This window comes from Mauremys reevesii, linkage group 8 (genome assembly GCF_016161935.1).
Source record: "Mauremys reevesii isolate NIE-2019 linkage group 8, ASM1616193v1, whole genome shotgun sequence".
Lineage (NCBI taxonomy): Eukaryota > Metazoa > Chordata > Testudines > Geoemydidae > Mauremys > Mauremys reevesii.
In genome coordinates this window covers 36,466,076-36,488,017 of record NC_052630.1, presented here as the reverse complement: position 1 = coordinate 36,488,017, position 21,942 = coordinate 36,466,076, and the positions used below count along the sequence as shown (strand labels likewise).

General features: G+C 46.8%; 1 protein-coding gene across 2 annotated transcripts in view; it reads right to left on the bottom strand.

Annotated features, from left to right (window-relative positions):
* Positions 1 to 3,226: 3,226 nt before the first annotated feature.
* ZMAT2 (zinc finger matrin-type 2) overlaps positions 3,227 to 21,942 on the bottom strand; it is a 25,714-nt gene continuing 6,998 nt past the window's right edge. For both annotated transcript variants that reach the window (XM_039485170.1, XM_039485169.1), the window contains exons 2-6: positions 13,154 to 13,247; positions 12,514 to 12,637; positions 11,250 to 11,323; positions 6,619 to 6,764; positions 3,227 to 4,855 (exon numbers count right to left, since the gene is read on the bottom strand). In XM_039485170.1, the coding sequence (XP_039341104.1) occupies positions 4,712 to 4,855; positions 6,619 to 6,764; positions 11,250 to 11,323; positions 12,514 to 12,637; positions 13,154 to 13,247 (582 nt within the window). In that variant the 3' untranslated portion in view covers positions 3,227 to 4,711. The remainder of the gene's footprint in view (positions 4,856 to 6,618; positions 6,765 to 11,249; positions 11,324 to 12,513; positions 12,638 to 13,153; positions 13,248 to 21,942) is intronic.

Genomic DNA, 21,942 nt, shown 5'->3' with positions numbered 1-21,942 from the left:
ATTTGTATTGTAGTAGCCTAATCAGGGCCCTATATGCACTAGGTGCTGTACACACATATAACACAAAAAAGTCCCTGCCCCGAAGAGATTACAGTCTGCCTAGAACATTAAACACACAAGGTGGTTACAACAAACAGATGTGGAATCACAAGGTAAGAGCAAGGCTGTTTTGATTAGTGTCATAAGCAGCCAGCGCAGCACAGCAGCTGTCTCACCCTTGGCAAGCGTTTTGTAGGGCTTCTCGTCGCCCGAGCTTTCTCACAGCAGCAATATTAATAATGATATCCACTCTGCCCTCTTGTGGGGAGAACTGTGTGGAGAGCATCAGCAGTGACAAGACCACAGGGCAGATCTATGTAATTCTGTAAGGCACTCAGCTATCATGGTTATGAGGCCAGAATAAGTGCTGGGATAGATGGCTTAGATGAACTAGAGAGAGAGTGAAAGCTGATTTTTTTCATAGGCTGGCATAAAAGCCTATATGCTTTTCCAAGTGCTCCTATAAATATTTCATTGCATTAAACAGTAAGAGAATCTCCTACAGCTAGCCACATCCTGAAGCCCTGAGTTCTTTCTCGGGCAAAGCTAGCGGTAGCTCTGCCTGAGCAAGGGCTACAGAACTGGGGCTGGCACAAATCACAATAGATTGAGGGGGTATTTGAAAGGCGGGTAATTGGTCATTGCCCCTGCCTAACACAGCACCCCTCCCTTCAGTGCAGTTCCGCTTTGGCCAGGGCTCCAGCTGTACCTATTGTGTATTTTACTATAGAGCTGAGACAAGCTGTGTGAGGGAATATCCTTTATTGGCCCAACTTCTGTTGGAGAGACAAGCTTTTGAGATTACGCAGAGCTCTTCAGGTCTGGCTCACCCCCCCCCCCCCCCCTTGTCTCTCTAATATCTTGGGACCAACCCAGCTACAATGTTACTCTACAGGTGCAAATTCCACTCTTCCTCATGCTCCCAGGGTCAATCCCTGGCCCCGACTGGCTCCTCTGAGGCGGTTACTCTGACTCAGGGCTCCCAATGGTCTCCTGGGAGGTGAAAGCCAGGGCAGCGCCCACAGGACTTGAAATCCCAGCAGAGTTTGCTCAGCCAGACCATTTATGAAGTAATGGCTGGTTAGAGCCAGCCGGGAAGCAAGAGGTGCCTGGGGAAGCTATAGGATCTGGTGAAGAGAAGCATCAAGGAAAAATACATGCAAATATGGGGTGGGGGTGCAGCGGAGAGGGCAGGAGATGGGGCTGTGAACCTTGCCCCCCCCCCCATGTCCAAGTCCAAGCTGGTGAGAGTTCTGCTGAAAGGCACCCTAAGCCCTGGGAGTAGGGTGGCCAGTGATGGCAGGGGGCCTCCCCTCCCAGCTCCATACCTTCCCAGCTTCCTTGGGGGTAGTTAAGGTGGCACAAAGGCTTGGGGAAGAGTGAGGAGCAGCCATCACCCCCAGCATTGCAAGAGGCAAGCAGGCATTGTGCATGGCTATGTCGGGAGGGAGCATGTCCAGTCCTGTGCTAGATCTAAACCTTGGAGACCGCATTTTCTGCCTCGTAGGAAGGCCGTGTCGCACTCCCCCCAATCCCCATGGGAGTATCACCCCAACAGGGGCAGGGTTTAATACTCCTCAGAGTGGGGGTGGAGAGAGGAGCAGAAGGTTAATGCTCAGTGCAGGGGGATTGGAGGGAGGGAAATGAAGGGTTAATGCTCAATGCCAGGCAGGCAGGAGAGCAGAGGGTTAATGCTCAGTGCAGGGGATTATCATCTCTTTTTTTTGCTAAATATTATTTCCTCCCATGAAACTGGCTTTTCATCCTTGGCTGGAGGCAGCTCCTGCTGCTGGGAATCCAGCACAAGCCTGTATCTCTGCCACTGCACACTCCACTGCTCCCAGCAAGTAACCAAGACAAAGAGCCCTCCCCCTGAGAGCATAGCCCCAGCGCTGGGACTGAGGAAGCAGGCAGAGATACTGGCATGTGTAGGCGGAAGCTTAGGCCCAGCAGAGGGACATGGCCTCAGGCTTAGGTTTAGGTAAAAGGGTTTTAATGCAGAAGGGGGAAGAAATCATGCAAAGGAAAAACAGCTCCTCCCCTCCCCCAACTATTCTGCCAAGGGATTTCCCCCTTCTCCAGGGCAGCTGGGAGACAGCTGTATCCATCCCTGCTACTGAAGTAGGATGCACACACCCAAAGATAGCCAGGTACGGTGACACTGGGGGTCAGCTCTCCCACTACTAAAGTAACAGCCCTAGTCTGATAATCCTTTACAGGCCACATCTGCAAGTGCTACCAAACTGAGTCAATAACTCACCTAGACCTCAGTTGTCTTGTGCTAATCTGAGAGACAAGCTAGGTGACGTAATGTCTTTAATTGGACTAACCAGAGCATGGCCACAACCCTGCCCCATTGCACTGCCAACTATTCCTTCAGAGATTATGCCACCCTCTTTGCCTGCTCCAATGAGCGAGGGCTGTGTGTCTTGGGGGCAGGGAATCTACAACATAATCACTATGCAGACATTAATTAATCCCCATAGCAGCATGTGCTCGTTTTACATAAAGGGAAATGGAGGCGCCTACCTGTGAAGTTACTTTTCTCAAGGTTATGCAGCAAATCAAGAACAGCGCCAGTACCAGGGACACAGGAGATCTGCCCTGGTGCCAACTTCTATCCATGGTCCACTGGACCATGCTGCTTTTCATCAGCACAAACCAAACTTAATTAGTTCAGTCTGCAGTCATGAGCGGTTTGCAAATGTGTCTGAGCAAAAGATTGAAGGGCCGTAGCTGGCTGGAAAGCCATTACCCAGGGTAAAATGGCTGGTGTAAAAATCTCATCTAAAACATCCTAAACTTTTAATGTGCATGAAACAGCTACATGGCAGCATAATCCCTTCTCCCCCACCCAACAGGCACTGAGGGTACAATCACAAGCTTCCTTTCTCTCACTCATTTAAATGTAGTTTTGTGCTTTGGTTTAAACAGGGACAGGTACGTGGCTGGAATGAAATTCATTTTTCCACTTTGTGCACTGAGGACGTTTCTGAGCCACAGTAAAAGGATTTTTGAGTTTCAAGGGTCAAATCACCAAGGACAGTTGTATCTCAGCTGGCAATGCTACTGGCTGTATATCATTTCAATAGCATCTTCAATGGGGATTATAATCTGAATTGAAGTGGAAATATCCGAGGCAATGAAGCTGGCAGCAGTCTAAAATTAAGGAATTAAAAACAGCAGAAAAGCATTACAGGATTTATTCTGTGTGTATTAGAAAGAGAAGGCTAAATACACTGCAGCCCTTCCTTGAGTCTGAGATTTCACAAAGGTACAGAGAGCAGCAAGAACAATGATCCCATCAATATAAAAAGGATGGCACTATGAAAATCAGCGACATGAGATGTAAATCCTCCTAACTGGAAAAAGCAGATGAGTCACAGAGGGTTGGACTGAAGTAAATAAAAGGAGCAATGAAAAGGCTTTGGGGAATAGGAGATCTGAAGTGGCTCAGAAAGCAGGTCCCCAACCAGATGCAAGATGAGAAATAAAAAGCCCCAAATAAGATAAGAAATATTTAGGGACATACTACAATGGCCATTATATACTAGAGTCCATTTATTATAGCTGAGGCAAGAAACTCCAGTCTTGGATTTCCTACCCAACAATTCCCCCCCTCACCCCCACCCCCACACAAAAAAGAAAACCCACACACCAAACACACACTTCGAAAGCCATTACCTGTTCTGTTCTCAAGTCCTCACTTAAAAAGAACAAAACAAGATTCCCTACAAAACAATCTGATAGTTTCCAACAAAAATTTATTTATTTTAGGCAAATTCCACATATTTCTCTGCTGTTTTCCCTTTAGCTCTATCCTAGGTAAATCCCAGAAAGGTATTTCTTACCTACACTAAAGAAATTGTGATTACACCACTGAACACAAGGAAAAACAGTGAAAATAAAAGAGTCCATTGCAGATAAAATACAAAAAGAAGTTTCAGCAAACGCAGTGTCCAAAAAGCCTCAAGCTCTTCTCAGCAAAAGAAATAAAAATTCAACCTATACCATCCATATTTAACACTCATTACAGTGTAATTCCTTTAGTTACACATCTAAAAAAATGTAAAGAATTCTCTGTATTTTAAGCAAACAAAAAGTATACCCATTTCTCAGCTGGACAAGCAATTCCTGAACCATACCATCTGTACAGAATTTTATTAGTTTAACATTAAAAGGTACCCAACAGAATGTTTCCCCGCACACACACAAGGCCACAGAACACAGAGTGACAAGCAGCCAGGACTAGTACAAAGGATGAGGTGGCTAAAGGCCAATGGGGTTTCCAGAAGAAACATTCAGCTTGCAGACTCCTCACAAAAGATGAAAAGAATCAAAGACAGAAACCATGAGAACTCCACAGAATTTACTGCAGGATGGGACAGGGGGAGTTTGTGGAGAAGAGGCTAATTGAAAGGTCTCTATTTGGAATTTGGAGGTTTGCCAGCAAGGCTAAGGTTATGGTATCTCTGCAGGCAGTAGGGCACTAATGACTGGGAACAGAGCTTGTTCTGCAGCACAGGTTGAGCGTGGAATTGCTTCCCAACTCCTCCAGCCAACGTCTAGTGGGAGAATTACATACAAATTCTCTGTCAAGTCTTTAAAGAGTTTTCCAGAGTCCTGGGGGTATAAACAATCTTTATCAAGAAAGGGGAAAGTCCAGAGCTGATCAGTGAGTCTTCTTGGTAGAGCCAAAGCCAGAGAAACCCATCACGGCTGCCATTTCATCATCCTCTTCAAATGTCAAGTCTTCCTCTGCCCTCCTCTTCTTCTCTCTCTGTTTTTCCTTCTTATAGGCTTTGGCCTTTTCCTCCTGCAGTACAAGGAAAGAAATGCAGTGTGAGTCTAACTTTCTTATACTGCAAACCCTTTAAGATAGGAGGTCTGGACACTTATCAGTTAGCCTAATTTCTATCACCAACACAGGGAGACAGGATTCTTTTCTGTCTGAAGAACAGACAATGGATGGAAGGAAAATGGTGGACTTGGAGCAGAGTGGCTTCCCACAGGGAAAGGCCATGGTCCAGTGACCCTAACAGGTAAATTGCACCTAAGAGGATTATACTGCAAGAGGATTATACACAGCAGTGTTGTGTGATTCTCAGCTTCCCCTGTTAAACAAATGCCAAAGACTTAATCAGAAATTAATCAAGGCAAAAGGAGAGTGGTTTTTAAAACAGGAGACATTTATCTTGTACTGATGCCCTGTTCCAACAACTGTGGTGCCGAATGACAGCTACAGACAATGTCACTGTCTGATGGCTTTTGGTGCAGCAGAGTGACAGCTGCTCAGTGGAACATAAGCTGAGTTCTAAGTGGCCTGGGGGGGAGGGGAGAGGTTGGCTTCAAAGAGTTTTCATTGCTCTAATCAGAATGTTTCATTCTATGAAGATCACAGGCCCTGGAACGGCGCCAGACTTCTGCTAGGGGTATACAGAAGTGTGACTTCAGCTCCCAACTCAGCAGCAGTTCCTGTTGGTGCTGGAGCTCAAGGTCTTTCACCACCTGCACATTTATCGCTTTGTAACTCCAACACAGGGGATTTAGTCTAAGACAGCCACAATTAGCAGCTTATTGGTGTCACATACTACCGTTTATTTTTTTTTTAGAAGATGTAGATTTTCATCAGTCTTTCATCCCAAGGAGTTTCCTGCACCCCTAATATGTCTCTGCATTTGTATTTCCCTAAATAGATTAATAAGAATTCCTTTGGCTCATCAGCAACAAAACCTGCAGTTGACCAGCTTTGGCCCAACCAAGCCAGTACAGTTGGAGGATGTGTTTTAGGATTGCATTGGTGGCCCTGTGAATAACCCATACTGTAGAATAAAGCTCAGAGAATCTGGAAACCAAGGTGGCAGGGGAGCCTTACGTACCAGGAGCATTTTTTTCTGTAATGACCATTCATAGGAAATAAAATTATTAAAATTGCTCAGGCATGTACAAGATGCTTTTCAACGCCCAGAAGAGCTTTCCTGGTTATTTTGAAATGAAACTGGAGGCAAATCTTCATTACAGGGCTTTGCTTTTGCCTTTTTTAAAACATGTTCAAGAGGGAGGGAAGTGACATGGGGCATTTGATTTTAACAGAGTTCCTGTGTGCACATATCAAGCTTCCTAAAGCTCTGGAATCCATGGGAGTGGCACAGATGCAGTAAACAACATAGGAGAAGTTCCTCTTCTAACCTCAGCACCAGAAACCATGGCAGCACTACAAGGAAATATATGAAAAGTCAGCTTTAATTACTACTTTCTGAGCCCTGAGATCACATTCAGGTTATGGGAGTTGATACATTGAATGTTACATATTCTGATCAGCGTCACTATGCCTGAGAACATGAAGATTACAGTTTTGTCTGAAAACAACTGCTCTGACAATTCAGAGAAAGGACTTTTTTTTCGGGGGGGGGGGGAGGGAGGAGAGAGAGACAGAGAAGACCTTCTTTTAACCCAGCAGAGATCTTTGTGTACTGCGAGCGCTTGCTGCCAACATTCTTTGCACATTTTTGTTTGATAGTTAGACACGTGGTGGCTTCCTTCAATGAATGAATTGTTGCAATACTGCCATTGCCTCACCTCCTCTCTGAGTTCCTTCATCCTCTCCTCAAAGTCATAATCTTTTTGTTTCTCCTCCATTTTCTTCTTGTTCACTTCAAAGCGTTTCTTCACTTGATCAAGTGTGGAGCGCTCCACCCTCATGGACATGCCCAGATTCCTCTGATCTGGAGGGGACAGGAATGGACAGGGCTATTAGAGAGCACCCATGTTACTTCTACTTCAGTACTCATTAAACATCTGCAGAAAGCCTATTCCAGGACCCAAAATTAGAAGTCTCAACACTCAGTGTCATTGTAACCTCCTCCAATTCCCATTCCACCCCCATACACAGGGCCGGCTCCAGACCCCAGCGCGCCAAGCGCGCGCTTGGGGCGGCGTCCCAGCGGGAGGGCGGCAGGCGGCTCCGCGGACCTCCCGCAGGCATGCCTGCGGAAGGTCTGCTGGGACCGCGGCTCCGGTAGACCTCCCGCAGACGTGCCTGCAGAGGGGCCGCTGGTCCCGCGGCTCTGGTGGAGCATCCGCAGGCATGCCTGCAGGAGGTCCACCAGAGCCACGGGACCGGCGACCCCCCCCCGCAGCGTGCCGCCCTGCTTGGGGCGGCGGAAATCCTAGAGCCGCCCCTGCCCATACATCCCCTTGCACCAGTGTTCCTCAACCCACTTCCAGTGCCACCATAGAGCCCAATTCAGTGTTGCCCTGTACTTTGTGTAATCATTTACTCAAGTATAAAGCAGATGTAAAATGCTGCCATTCTGATTAATGGCACTTTATACCCACTTCGCACTAACAGGGCAACAGTAAATCCAGCTCCCAATGCGTTCACTGCCAATGCTTCACAAGGGCAACCTCTAAAAAACCAATTAGGGAAAAATGCCCCACCAGTGATTTGTTGGTAGAGCTCTGTGCTACCAGACAGCAAATTAGAGCTCTGGTCTCCATCTTAGTCCCTTGTTTCCATATTCTGTGCAGTTTGCAGTGTCTGACAGGTGATGGGTTTTAAAGGGATATTTCCACAATCTAAAACAGTGGTTCCCCACATTTTTTTGGTCCAACTCCTGCCCCCTCCCTACCTGGAGCCACATTCGGGAGCCAGGCCCAGGGGCTGCAGTCAGGAACAGGGCTGGTGCTGCACCGGGACCTCAGCTGGGAGTGGGGCGGGGTGGCATTTCCTCCCCGAACCCGGGGAGGCTGACCCAGGTTCTGCCACACACCCCTAATGTTTCTCCACATCCCCCTACAGTGGGCACACTCCACAGTTTGGGGACCACTGATCTAAAACCTATTCAAAATTAAAATGTAGATTTAAGATCCACACCTGCTCCTGAGCCCCCAAACCAATGTGTGTGGATTTACAATCACCTGCATCTATTTTTTATTGTTTCTCTCTCTTCCATGTCTGTGTGAAAGACCCACACAAACAACAGGAAGAAAATAGCACCATAATTGATAAAGTTTGCAGATGACACAAAAACTGGATGGGTGAGATTCTGTGGCCTGCATTGTGCAGGATGTCAGACTAGATGATCATAATGGTCCCTTCTGACCTTAAAGTCTATAAGTCTATGAGGAGAAAAGCTAAACTATTTAACTGGGGGAGTAGTAAATAAATAAAAAGGACAAGTCATTGACTCAGAGCAAGCCGGATTGCTTGGTAAACTGGGCACAAGCAAACAATATGCATTTTAATACAGCTACATGTAGCTCTGCTCTAGGAATTATTGTGGGGAAGTTCTCTGGCCTGTGTTATACAGGTGGTCAGACATGATGATCACAGCCTTGGAATCTATGAATGAAACAGGAAACCACATGACTAAACAAGGGAAACTGTGCTCTTGACAGCACTTGGTAAAGAAGCAGTTTCACATGTAAACAAAAAAGGGGGGTTGGGAGAGAAAGGCACATCTAATTTTTCAGTTACAATAATCTTAGGCAGTACTCATAATAATAGTAAACAAAATATTTACACACAAGTGTGACAAGCTGACTTGTTCCTTTAAAGGTGCCACGATGGTAGCCCCTACCCCATCCCAAATATTTTGAAATGTCAGGAGTTCTGAATGGAAATCCAACTCTGTCCTGTCCACGGAAGGTGTAAGTGACTGGAGAGATGTAGAGTGCTGATGTGGGAGACACTACTTATGAGAATTAAGTTCTGCCAGGCAGCAGACCTCTTCAGGACCAAAAATCAGTGTCATTTTGTAGAAGCTCAGTGTTAAGCAGGGAATTTCTAGTCATTGGTAAAATGCAGGCAGCAAGATTAAAGCGCTGCCCATCCTCCAATGAAACACCAAGACATATAATTATAAATAACTAATTCATAGAGAGTGAATAGGGAAGATTCAAAGCTCTCTATAACAAGTGCAGTTGATTATGAACAAGTTTCCACGTGGCAGTGTTTCCAAAGCACTTTTGCCTGGCCAATTCACCATGCATTCTTGGCTTCCTGACACCACACTGCCAGATAGTCTGCTGCCTGTCTGGGACATGCCTTGGGGCAGCAGATTGCTTTGGAACCACCAATGCCAGCAGCAGTTAAGGAGCAGTATAAAGCTCAGGCACAAGAGTCTGAAAACAGCTTCAGAGTGGTCCAGAGATACTAGGCAGTTTCACTTTGCATCCAGCTTTACGGACTAGATCAAACTTCATTCTGTGAATGAGTTTATATAAGAGAGATCCCCTTGTGCACAACCTCCCTTCCCAACCAGCAACTCTCCCAGGATCTTACAAAAAGGACACGGCTGGTGCAACCATTTAGGCGACCTAGGCGGTCGCCTAGGGCACTAGGATTTGGGGGGAGGCATTTTCTTTGGCAGCGACCAGAACTTTGCTTTATATCAGCAAAGGTTACCCACTACTTTAGCTCAGGCCTCATACCCAGCCTCTAATACAAGGGTTTATATCTCAGGTTCTCTTCCTACTACACTCAGGACTGAGGACTAAGATTGAGAACTCTTTGACTGATCACTTTGGACTAGGATGTTGAGATCTCCTTTTCATAGAATCATAGACTATCAGGGTTGGAAGGGACCTAAGGAGGTCATCTAGTCCAACCCCCCTGCTCAAAGCAGGACCAATCCCCAGACAGATTTTTACCCCAGTTCCCTAAGTGGCCCCCTCAAGGATTGAACTCACAACCCTGGGTTTAGCAGGCCAATGCTCAAACCACTGAGCTATCCCTCCTCCCGCCACTGAGCTATCCCTCCTCCCCTTTTCCACCACTTGTTTTCCATATCAACAAATGGAGAAATGGAAGCTTGTTGGTATTGTCTTGCTCTCCTTCACTTCCGACCTGAAGTGATGGATCCCAACACTGTCCCCTGCTTCCTTGGATAAAACAATATCTGTGCCTGCTTTGATGATGATGGCCTCTGATTAATGTCTGGACAATGCTGATCTCAAAGGCAGAGAACACAGGCTCCCACCTGAGGACTTAGACACTGATGAATTAATCAGTTTTGAAGAGCAAGGGCATGGAGTCAAATCCTCCTCCATCTCCACTCCCATCATGCTTTATGGGGGACAAAGCCACACAAGATGAACACCCGCTGGGACAGTACTTCTCTCCTAAGCACTCTACTCACTAACAGGCTGATCTACAGTAGATATTTTGCTCAGCAAGAAGCATACTTTGTGAATCCAGCCTCTCATTCTGGGTCAGCTGCAATTCCAATGAAGTCAAGACCAACAGAATTGCTCAGTCACTACAAATTTATTTTAAAAATTCAATACTACAGCTCTACCTAATTATAAAATAGGAAAGCTAAGCCAATGTTAAATTTAAACTAACCAGAAGATAAAGCTGAGAGAATAGGAGTTCCTACTTCCAGGAATGATCACACAAATAGAAAAAGGAAATGACAGTTGGCCCAGAGGATGAGGGGATAGCTTTTTATACTTCATGCCATGGAACCTTTTGATCCCACCTAGGCACAAGCACCTCCTGAATGGTTGTGTTGTCATCAACAGGAGCCCAGCACATGGCTTGCACAGTATGGATCTACAAGGTAATTCAATAATTCTTTATAAACAAAGTAGTTAATCCCCACAACACCCCTGTGCATTTGAGCCATGTTTTAGAGATGAGGAAACAGACTCAGAGGTTGAGTACTTTGCTCAGAGCCATGGAGGGAGACTGGCTCAGAGTTGGTATCAGAGCTCAGGAATTTATTATGCTCCACTTCCCCCTAAGAAAGGGATCTAGATATGAGGGGACCTATCCCCTATTCCTTCCTTAGAAATTTCCTTCTAACATTGACACACCAATGATACTTATCATCCACTTTTAAAGTTCCCTGAGGAACTGCACAGCTTGCTGACAATAGGTTTCTCTGACAACAGAAATTCTGAAGCATTTTCTCACTCCCAGTCCAATGAAGGGCTTAACTGTTGCAATTTTTCCTGAGCTCATTTCACACCAGTGCCCTCCAGCACCATGGAGAAGTTGTCAGGAGATGAGGCAGCATTTCCATGACCTTCACCAGCAAATGTTGAGTAAATCCTAATATCAAAAGCATTTATTTCCATATGTGCCAACACTTGACACTGTAGTCCCTGGCTACACAGAAGGAAGTAAATTTGGTAGGGGAAAGGCTTGTAACAGTATTTTAATGATCACGCAACATGGCACAGAGAAAATATGTTATCCTTACGCTTTTTGCCATTGATATGATCCAAGAAGTTGATGGAGTCTTTCACCACACAGTCACATACATTACAGTAATATCTGGGGAGAAAGAGAGAAGGGATCAGCTCCAAAGCACAAGACAAAATTCATCCTGCAAGAATTTTCCTTTCACGCCAATTAAAGAGAGAAATTCACCTGGGCCTGGTTCAATTCCAGACAGCAGCCCCAGACTCAAAAATACTGCACCGAAAGAAAGCTACAATGCTAAATAGTATGCTGAGCATTCAGAAATATGGTAAGTATGAGTCCAGCATTACACAGGAGCATTGAACTGTATTGTCTGGACTCTGATAAGCCTGATTCTGGGATAGTACCTCCTCTCCCAGGGCGAAAGGGAAGTTATCTACAACATAGAGAGTCCAAGAAACAATGTGCACTAGTAGAATCACGACCCACTTCCTATAAAGTCTGAAGTGATTGCTCCCAGGTCCTATTCCCCACATTTTGGTGAGGTGGGGTGAGAGACGAGCTGGAAGAGAAACTGGACCATCTTTCAGTTGTACGATGGCTTATTTTTGCTTTCAGTCAGTCCCTTTCTAAGTGGAAACCCCTTCTCTCCCCCATCCATACATTTCTCTTGGTACCTTTTGCTACCTTCCTCTGACAACAGGCCACTGAAATGCTTATTATTACTCTGGGCCATCTTTAAAAGCTCCTTGTTCCAGACACATGATGGCTCAGAATACTGAGGATGGGTTAAAGAGCCTTTCACTAGCTGAAATGTAACACCTGTCAATAGTAAACAAGAGTCATTAATACAGCAGAGACCTTTGGGGATTTCTGTGACGCAAACCGGTCTCAGCCCCATTTCTAGTGGACACGTATCTAGATCACAAAAGCATCTTGATATGTAACTGGCTTCTTATTGCCGGTCTTAGCCAAGAAGTCAAGGACTGACCAGGCTATAGAGATTGCCTGGAGGAGGTTTCCAGAGCATGGTTGATAAACATTGATGTAGGGTGGTAAGGGAAGAAGAAGTTTGCACTGCTGCACTTCTGGCCATAATTCCAGAAAGTTAATTTCCAGATCTGACATGATATAGAAGCTGGTGGAAATTGCTGTAACTAAAAAGTATTCCTCCTGTGCTGCTGAGGAGGTACAAAAACTGGCACTCTATAAGGCTTCCTTGCTTTGCCATGACCCTAGTTGCACGTAACACTATCCCAAGACTCTTTCTTTGTTAAGATCTGAACGCATGATAGCCTGGAAAAAAAATAAAGGTGCTTTACCCTCCCATCTCTGACTGAGGGGTAGTTTTGGTGATGACAATGGTTTTCCCCAGCTTGGATTCCAGATCCACTTTATAGTCTCGGTGCCGCAGAAGTTCCCTCTTGACAGGCTGAACTGGTTTGCCTAAAAACAACCAAAAACAAACACACAACAAAACTTCTTCAGAAAGATTTGGGAACCTAAAACAATGGATCACAAGTTGCCCACAGTGGAGAAGGCCATTGAGAACCATTGGGCCATCTGGTTCATCCTGGGATTCCATTTTTTAAAGAGTAATTCTTCCCTGCATTGTAGGGAACAGTAGAGTAAGTGATAGTTTATAATTAATAAGATCGCTAAAGAATCCTCAGTCATCCAATTGGGCCACACTTTGAGCTCTTCCCATTTCCAGATGTTGATCATTCCTCCACTTCTATATGGAATAGAAAAGGGAAGGAATAAGGTTCCTGGCCTCTTTTTTATTAAAACAACAAAAAAAACCCCACTGGATTATATTCTATGGCAAGCAAAGGAAAAGGAACAAAAGACAAACTGGCCCTGAATTCCTGTTATTTGCTTCCAGCTGCTTTCCCTCTCACATTCAAAGGGGCTGGGTGAATCACTGTAACACAGTCTACCTGGAGTCAGCGTACTACTCACCATCTTTCTTCTCTCTCTCTTCCGTGAGCCGTTTCTCTGCAAGTTTCTCATATTCATCTTTATCCCACTTCCGACGGAAGTCCAGGTTTTTAGTCTGCAAGGGAAACAAAATGTGAGGCTTCACTGCACAACTCCACCAGCAGCAAGAAAAGACTGATCCTGGACAAAGCTGAAATTATGTGGCTTGTTGGGCCATGGCGACAAGCAAGCGCACTAAAAGTGCACTCCAATGACCTCCTCTGTACACACAGCCAGGAGCAGAAGGGCTGGTGTACGAAGATAACGCTTTGCAGTTGTACAGCACCTTTTAGCAGAGGATTTCATGGCTCTGCACAAACGAAAGCTTAGTGAGCTCTTGAGATAATAATCCCCATTTTCCATTTATGAGACAAATGGGGGGGGGTGTTAAAAATTATGGAAAGAAGTATTTATAAACACCAAGTGACAAAGCCCAATACTACAGAAAATGTGACATTTCTCTCAAAGTCAATAATCTGAATCTACAAAAGATCATGCTGACAAACCTAAGACTGAGATACTCTTGAAAGATAAATACATACAAAGATGTGTGTGCACATATGTCTATACCTGTACACACAGAGTACATGATGGTGTGGAATAGAGGTTTAATTAACATGACTGTAAGATGGATGCCCTATTCACAAGAAATAAAGCCAAAGTGACTTATACAGAATATTCCAACTAAGTGTGGCATACACAGAATACAAGTTGTAGAAAAACTAAGCACTTTAACAAAAAATTAATCAGGCACTGAAATTTTTGTATTCCTTCAATTGAAAAGGCCAGATACCAGAAATACCAGGAGACCAACTGCACGTATTTCTGGTGAGCTATGACCTCTTAAGAATAACCTAGAATAGATCTTCTGTGCATAAACATTTCACATTTACAGTTGTATCCCTGGTCCTTCCATGACTAGAAGTGACTGTTGGGTTTCAATGGGAAAACAGGGATAAGGCTCTTGATTCCAGCCTTGCAAGGTCATCACTAGGACACTACCAAATATGTGGCCATGAAAAACGTGTCATGGACCAGTGTTTCTCAAACTGGGGGGTCCTGACCCAAAAGGGAGCTGCAGAGGGGTTACAAGGTTATTTTAGAGGGGTCATGGTATTGCCACACTTACTTCTGTTCTGCCTTCAGAGATTGGCGACCAGAGAGCAGTGGCTGTTGGCCAGGTGCCTAGCTCTGAAGGAAGCGCCCCACCAGCAGCAGCACAGAAGTAAGGGTGATAATACCATATCATGCCACCTTTACTTCTGTGCTGCTGCCTTCAGAGCTAAGTGGCCAGAGAGTGGCAGCTGCTGACTGAGGACCCAGCTCTGTGGGCTGCAGTGCAGAAGTAAAGGTGGCAATACCATAACTTGCCATCTTTATTTCTGCGCTGCTGCTGCTGGCGGCAGCTCTGCCTTCAGAGATGGCCTCTGAGCAGGCAGCCACCGTTCTCCAGCTCTGAAGACAGTACCACCAGCAGCAGCAGCGCAGAAGTAAGAGTAGCAATACTGCAACCCCCACTACAATAACCTGTGACATCCCCACACACAGGGCCGGTGCAACCACTAGGCAAACTAGGCGGTCGCTTAGGGCGCCAAGATTTGAGGGTGCCAAAAAACGGTGTCCAAAATGTCTGGGATGCTCACCCAGCACCGGCTAAACGCTTAACACTCTTCCCGCCACTGTGTGAGGGGGCGCTGCGGCTTTGATCAGCTCCGGCCAGCAGGCCAGGAAGTGATGTCATTCCTCCTCCAGCTGCCGGGGGCGCTGTGCTGCTCCCTGCTGCTCTGGCTTTTCCCCAGGGCCCCCGCCCCTGCTCAGCCCCGCCCCTACCCTGAGCTCTGCACCAGGGCCGGGCCTGCACTCGCCAGCGGGAAGTGCAGAGACCCAGACCCAGCCACGCCGCCGGGGAGTGGTTCCCCACTGCCCTCCAAGCCAGCCCCGCCCCTCCGGAGACCTGCCCCCCCACGGAAGCCTGGGGCCTCCCCACTCCTCCCCCCAGAGGCCTGGGGCACCACACACCCACCCCCGCGGGGGGGACTGCGTAGGGCCCCAGAATATCTAGTGACGGCCCTGGTACCTGCCACCCTGCCCGCAGCCAGCCCCTGCCGTACCCCCTGCCTTGCCCCCAGCCAGCCCCACACCCCCTGCCTGCCCACAGCCATCCCCACACCCTGTCGCACCTCCTGCCCTGCCTGCAGCCAGCCCCACACCACCTGTCTCCAGCCAGCCCCTGCCACACACCCCTGCCTGAAGCCAGCCCCACACCCCGTCGCCAACCAGCTCCGCATCCCCTGCCCTGCCCGAAGCCAGCCAGCCCCACACCCCGTCTCCAGCCAACCCCTGCCGCACCCCCCTGCCTGAAGCTAGCTAGCCCCACACCCCACATCTCCATCCAACCCCTGCTGCACCCCTCTGCCCGAAGCCAGCAAGCCCCGCACTCCCCTGTCTCCATCCAACCCCTGCCACACCCCCGTGCCCAAAGCCAGCCAGCCCCAGACCCTGTCAGGTTATTCATTTATTTTCATTAAATATGTAGACTAAATAATGAAATTTAATACATTTTCAAGCTGAATGTGTATTAATTCTAATGAACAATGCCACATTATGCAGTATTCATTTTTGAAAGTTTATAATAAGTGATGCTCCGGGGGGAGGGGTGGGGGGCACAAGGTGGAAGTTTTGCCTACGGCGCAAAATATCGTTGCACTGGCCCTGCCCACACACCACTCCTTTTTGGGTCAGGACTCCTACAATTACACCACCATGAAATTTCAGATTTAAATAGCTGAAATCATGAAATTTACTTTTTTTTAAATCCTATGACCATGAAATTGACCAAAATGGACCATGAATTTGGTAGGGCCCTAGTCACATATCAGACTTTAAAATCATTACTTTTTTTATTTGCAGAAAAGCTGTCTCAGGTCCAACTCTCCTATTCCTGCATCTCTGACAAATAGGGGAGAGGAGGGGAACAGGAAGAGAGAAAACATTAAAAAAAAAATCTGTTCCAGAAATGTCTTTTGCTCAAAAACTAAGAATGCTCAAGTGAGTTCCAGGGGAGATGGGCACTGACACTGTCAAATGTTCAAGGATACAGGATTAATTATGGAAAATAATTCTTCACATGGATATGACCTCTACATACATGATGTGCACATTTTATCTAGGCACCAGTGGAGATGCTAAAATTAAGGTTGTGACAAGATATGCACTTGTGATTCAATTCAGTTTCCACATTGGCACAATCATTTTTCAGATAACTGTTCTGCTCAACCTTTCTGCCAGTCTCTGAGCCTCTCCCCCACCTATTCCCTATCCACAATTGTTAAAACACAAAGAAGAGCCCCATTCAGATTGATATGATCAGGTATATCCCTCTAGCAAACCACAGAAGGTTCACTAAAGGCAGCAGCCAACTGGAGTGGTGCCTTCCCCACATCCGAGGCATCTCAAGTAGCTACTCTCCCTCTCCTACCATAAAATCATAGAAGTGTAGGACTGGAAGGGACCTTGAGGTCATCTAGTCCAGTCCCCTGCACTCAAGGCAGAACTATGTAATAACTAGGCCATTCCTGACAGTTGTTTGTCTAACCTGCTCTTAAAAACCTCCAATGATGAAGATTCTACAACCTCCTTAGGCAATTTATTCCTGTGCTTAACCACTCTGACAGTTAGAAAGATTTTTCTTAATGTCCAACCTAAAGCTCCCTTGCTGCAATTTAAGCCCATTGCTTCTTGCCCTATCCTCAGAGGTTACAGAGAACAATTTTTCTCCCTCTTACTTGTAAAAACCTTTTATGTACCTGAAAACTGTTATCATGTTCCCCTATCTCCCCCGTGTCTTCTCTTCTCCACACTAAACAAACCCAATTTTTTCAATCTTCCCTCACAGTTCATGTTTTCCAGATCTTTAATAATCTTTGTTGTTCTCCTCTAGACTTCCTCCAGTTTGTCCACATCTTTCCTGAAATGTGGCACCCAGAATTGGACACAATACTTCCGCTGAGGCCTTATCTACAGGGAGTAGAGCGGAAGAATTACTCTCATGTCTTGCTTACAACATTCCTACTAATACATCCAGAATGTTTGCCTTTTTTGCAACAGTGTTACACTGTTGACTCATATTTAGCTTATGATTCACTATAACCCCCAGATCCCTTTCCACAGTACCTTTTCCTAGGGAGTCATTTCTCATTTTGTACACGTGCAAATGATTGTTCCTTCCTAAGTGGAGTACTCTGCCTCTGTCCCTATTGAAATTCATCCTATTTATAGAGCCTTGAGTGGATACAAATTTATACCCGCAGATATAAATCAGTATCTGTAGGGCTATCCCAGGAAACATGGCGGCAAAAGGAGCAGAACACAGGGCCAACGCTCCCAAGAGCCAGCGCCCAGCACCGGCAGTTCCTCCGGCGTGGCTGTACCAACCCCAAGCCCACCCACTGGGGCGGGAACTAGACTCATCAGCAGCTGTCCCTGGTCGCACTCCCCTGTGTTCTAGCAGCACGCACGTTCCCAGACAGGAGATGCAGACAGCTGTGTGGAAGGGACGGGGCAGGGCTGGGGGCGAGGGACAGTACAGCCATGCAGGAGGAGCTGCCACACTGGGTGCTGGCTCCTAGGAGCAGCGGCCCCGTGCTTTACTCCTTTCGCTGCTGCGGTATCTGGGAGAGCACTGCAGTTCCACAGATATAAATTTGTATCCATGCAAGGCTGCTTATTTACTTCAAACCATTTCTCCAGTTTGTCCAGATCATTTTGAATTTTAATCTCACCCTCCAAAGCACTTGCAACCCCTCCCAGCTTGATATCGTTCGCAAATGTTATAAGTGTACTCTCTATGCCATTATCTAAATCACCGATGAAGATATTGAACAGAACTGGACCCAGAACTGATCCCTGCAGGACACCACTCGCTACGTCCTTCCAGCTTGACTGCAAATCACTGACAACTACTCTCTGGGAATGGTTTTCCCAATCAGTTATGCACCCACCTTAGAATAGCTCCATAGGCTGTATATCCCTAGTTTGTTTATGAGAAGGTCATGTGAGACAGTATCAAAAGCCTTACTGAAGTCAAGATATACCACATCTACCACTTCTTCCTATCCACAAGCCTTGTTACCCTGTCAAAGAAAGCTATTAGGTGGGTTTGACACAATTTGTTCTTGACAAATCCATGTTGAGATTGTTACTTACCACCTTATTATATTCTAGGAGTTTTCAAATTGATTGCTTGATTATTGCTCCATTATCTTTCTGGGTACTAAAGTTAAGCTGACTAGTCTGTAATTCTCCGGGTTGTCTTTATTCCCCGTTTTTTTAAGATTGGCACTATATTTGCCCTCTTCCAGTCCTCTGGAATCTCTCCCATCTTCCATGAGTTTAAGATAATTGCTAATGGCTCAGACATCTCCTCACTCAGCTCCTTGAGTATTCTAACAGGAGTTCTCAGGACAAATTTTTGGTGGCCTCAGAATATGGCCACCAACTCTTGCTGGTGGCCGCACTCACACTTTTTCCATAAAATACTTAATTAGCTTTAGGAAAACCAAATAAATATGCACAAATTACAATAATTTGGATGTGTATATATTTATTGCTAGCTAGTAAGTCTGTTGTGAAAAGTGATACTTGTATGTTTGTTAATATCACTTTTCACAGCAGTCTTACTCAGCCCTGGCAAGCTTAGGGACAAATTAAGCCCTGGGGAGGCAGTGGGGGCCAGGGGAGATGGGGGTCGGGAGAGGTAGCAGGGGGCTGGAACTTGAAACCCTGCTGCATGAGCCTGAAGCCTCGCGGCCGGAGGACGGGGCCCAGGGATGGAGCTCGAACCCGTGTGGCCAGAGCCTGGGGCAGCCCACTGTTGCGCAGCCAGAGCCACCCCAGGGCTGAAGCCCAAAGCCTGAGCCCTACCACCCCTGGGAATGCGGGGAACTCACTGGCTGCCTGGTCCTCCAGCATTGTGCCCCAGGTGACTCCAGAGGGGGCAGGACCCAATACCTGCTGGTAGCCCCAGCAACCAACATCAAGGCAGTGCATCCAGGAGCAACAGGGAGGGGGAGCCCCCCACTCACCCATCACAGCCCAGGAGGCTGTGGCAGTAAGAAAAGCCCTTAGTGGCTGCATCTGAGAAACACTGTTCTAGGATGTAGTTCATCAGGCCCTGCCACTTGAAGACATCTAACTTATCTAAGTAATTTTTAACTTGTTCTTTCCCTATTTTGGCCTCAGATCCTACCTCATTTTCACTGGGATTCACTGTTTTAGACATCCAATCATGACTAACCTTTTTGGTGAAAACAAACAAAAAAAATAATTTAGCACTTCTGCTATTTCCACATTTTCTGTTATTGTCTTCCCCCCGCCCCCTCATTGAGTAACAGGCCTAACCTGTCCTTGATCTTCCTCTTGCTTCTAATGTATTTGTAGAATGTTTTCTTGTTACTCTTTATGTCTTTAGCTAGTTTAATCTCATTTTGTGCCTTGGCCTTTCTAATTTTGTCCCTGCATCAATGTTCCCTCTAATTTTTTCCACACGTGTGGAATAAATTTTGTTATGTGCACCAAGGTAATGTGTGGATGTGCGCTACCAGTAGAAACAAAAAAACCTAGATATAACGTATATTTTTTAAAAGTTACAAATAGGGATAATCATGCCAGCAGGACAAGTTCGGAATTTTAGAACTCGCTACTCAAAGAATTAAATTTGAGAGAAATAACAATTATGAAATGCAGAGACCAGTCAAAAAACTAAAATAACACATTTTGAAAGAATAAAATTACAGAGAATATATGTGCATTGCAGGAAGTACCAAGAACTAACAAACAACAACAGAGTTGGGAGACATGTGAGACAGATTGAGAGCGAGCTGCTGGGGAAGTTTCTGAGAGAAGCCCTCCCGTTTGCTGTCTCTTTAAGGCACTCGTTGATAGCTCTCCTCCTCCTGAACCATGTTCCCCTTCCCCCACATGTGCAGGGGGAGGGGGGAAAGAGAGTGAGTGTATTCTGGCTGCTGGGGAAGTCTGAGAGACCATGCACTGTCTCTTTAAGGCACTCACTCACCCGAAGGCTTGTTCAGACCTCAGAACTGCTGCATGTCCTGAGCCCTGTCCCCTCCACCCTGCTCTCTGGAGATGGGGTACAGGGGCTGGGGAACATCGTGACATCAGTACCCTCCTTTTCCCACTCTGCGCAGCCAGCAGGAGGGTCCTGGGAGCAGCTGCAGGAGCAATGTGGCTGCAAAGCCGCAGGGGGGGAGGGGCACCTAAACACACACTGCTGGCTGGATGTGCACGGCTTTGCTAATCAACTGCATGGCACTTGAATCTCTCGTAGGCAGCCGCCCAACCGCCCAGCTTACAGGGAACACAGCACATGTTTGTGTAGTTTGTTTAGATTCATTCTTTGCAATTTGACCTTTTTTTGGTAGGACTCTTCTTTGAGTTTCAGATCATGGAAGATTTCCTGGTCAAGCAAGCATGCTCTCTTGCCAGACTTCCTATCTTTCCTGCGCAGTGGGATAGTTTGCTCTTGTGCCCTTAATGTTGTCTCTGAAAAACTACCAACTCTCTCAAACTGTTTTTCCCCTTAGACTTGCTTCCCATGGAATCTTACCTACCAGCTTCCTGAGTTTGCTAAAGTCTGCCTTCTTGAAATCCATGGAAACACCATAATAGAGGCTCAACTTAAATGTATACCCCAATTTAAAAAACATAGTAAGAGAACCAAAAAAGAGCCACCATGGTTAAACAACAAAGTAAAAGAAGCAGTGAGAGGCAAAAAGGCATCCTTTAAAACCGACGTGGGGAAACTACGGCCTGCAGGACCATCCTGCCCGGCCCCTGAGCTCCTCTCTTTCCCACAGCCACCGCTGCCGCGCGGGCCGCACTCTAGCCCACCGCTCCCGCTGGGCAGCATGGGGAGCGCAGCTGGCTCTGGTCGGGTGTCGCGGCTGCGAGCTCCTGCTGCTGGTAAGGGGGCGGGGAGTGGGGGGGGTTGGGTAAGGGAGGTCCTGAGAGGCAGTCAGGGAGGAGGGGGCAGGTGGATGGGACAGAGGTTCTGGGGAGGTGGTAAGGGGATGAGGACAGGGAGGGTTGGGAGTGGGAGTCCCGGGGGGCCTGTCAGGGGGCAGGGATGTGGATAGGGATCAGGAGGGCAGTCAGGGGATGAGGAGCAGAAAGCAGTTGGATAGGGGGTGGGAGTCCTGGGGGGGGGGGGCTATATGGGGGCGGAGGTACCGGGAGGGGGCGGTCAGGGGACGAGGAGCAGGGAGGGTTGGAGGTTCTGAGGGAGGGGAAGTCAGGGGGCGAGGGCCAGGCTGTTTGGAGAGGCACAGCCTTCCCTACCTGGCCCTCCATACAGTTGTGCAACCCCGATGTGGCCCTCGGGCCAAAAGGTTTGCCCACCCCTGCTTTAAAAAGTGGAAGATAAAGCCTAATGAGGAAAATAGAAAAGAGCATAAACTCTGGCAAATGAAGTGTAAAAATATAATTAGAAAGACCAAAAAAGAATTTGAAGAACAGCTAGCCAAAGACTGCAAAAGTAATAGCAATTTTTTTTTTAAATACATCAGAAGCAGAAAGCCTACAAAACAACCAGTGGGACCACTGAACGATCGAGATGCTAAAGGAGCACTCAAAGACAATAAGGCCATTGCGGAGAAACTAAATGAATTCTTTGCATCAGTCTTCACTGTTGAGGATGTAAGGGAGATTCCCAGACCTGAGCCATTCTTTTTGGGTGACAGATCTGAGGAACTGTC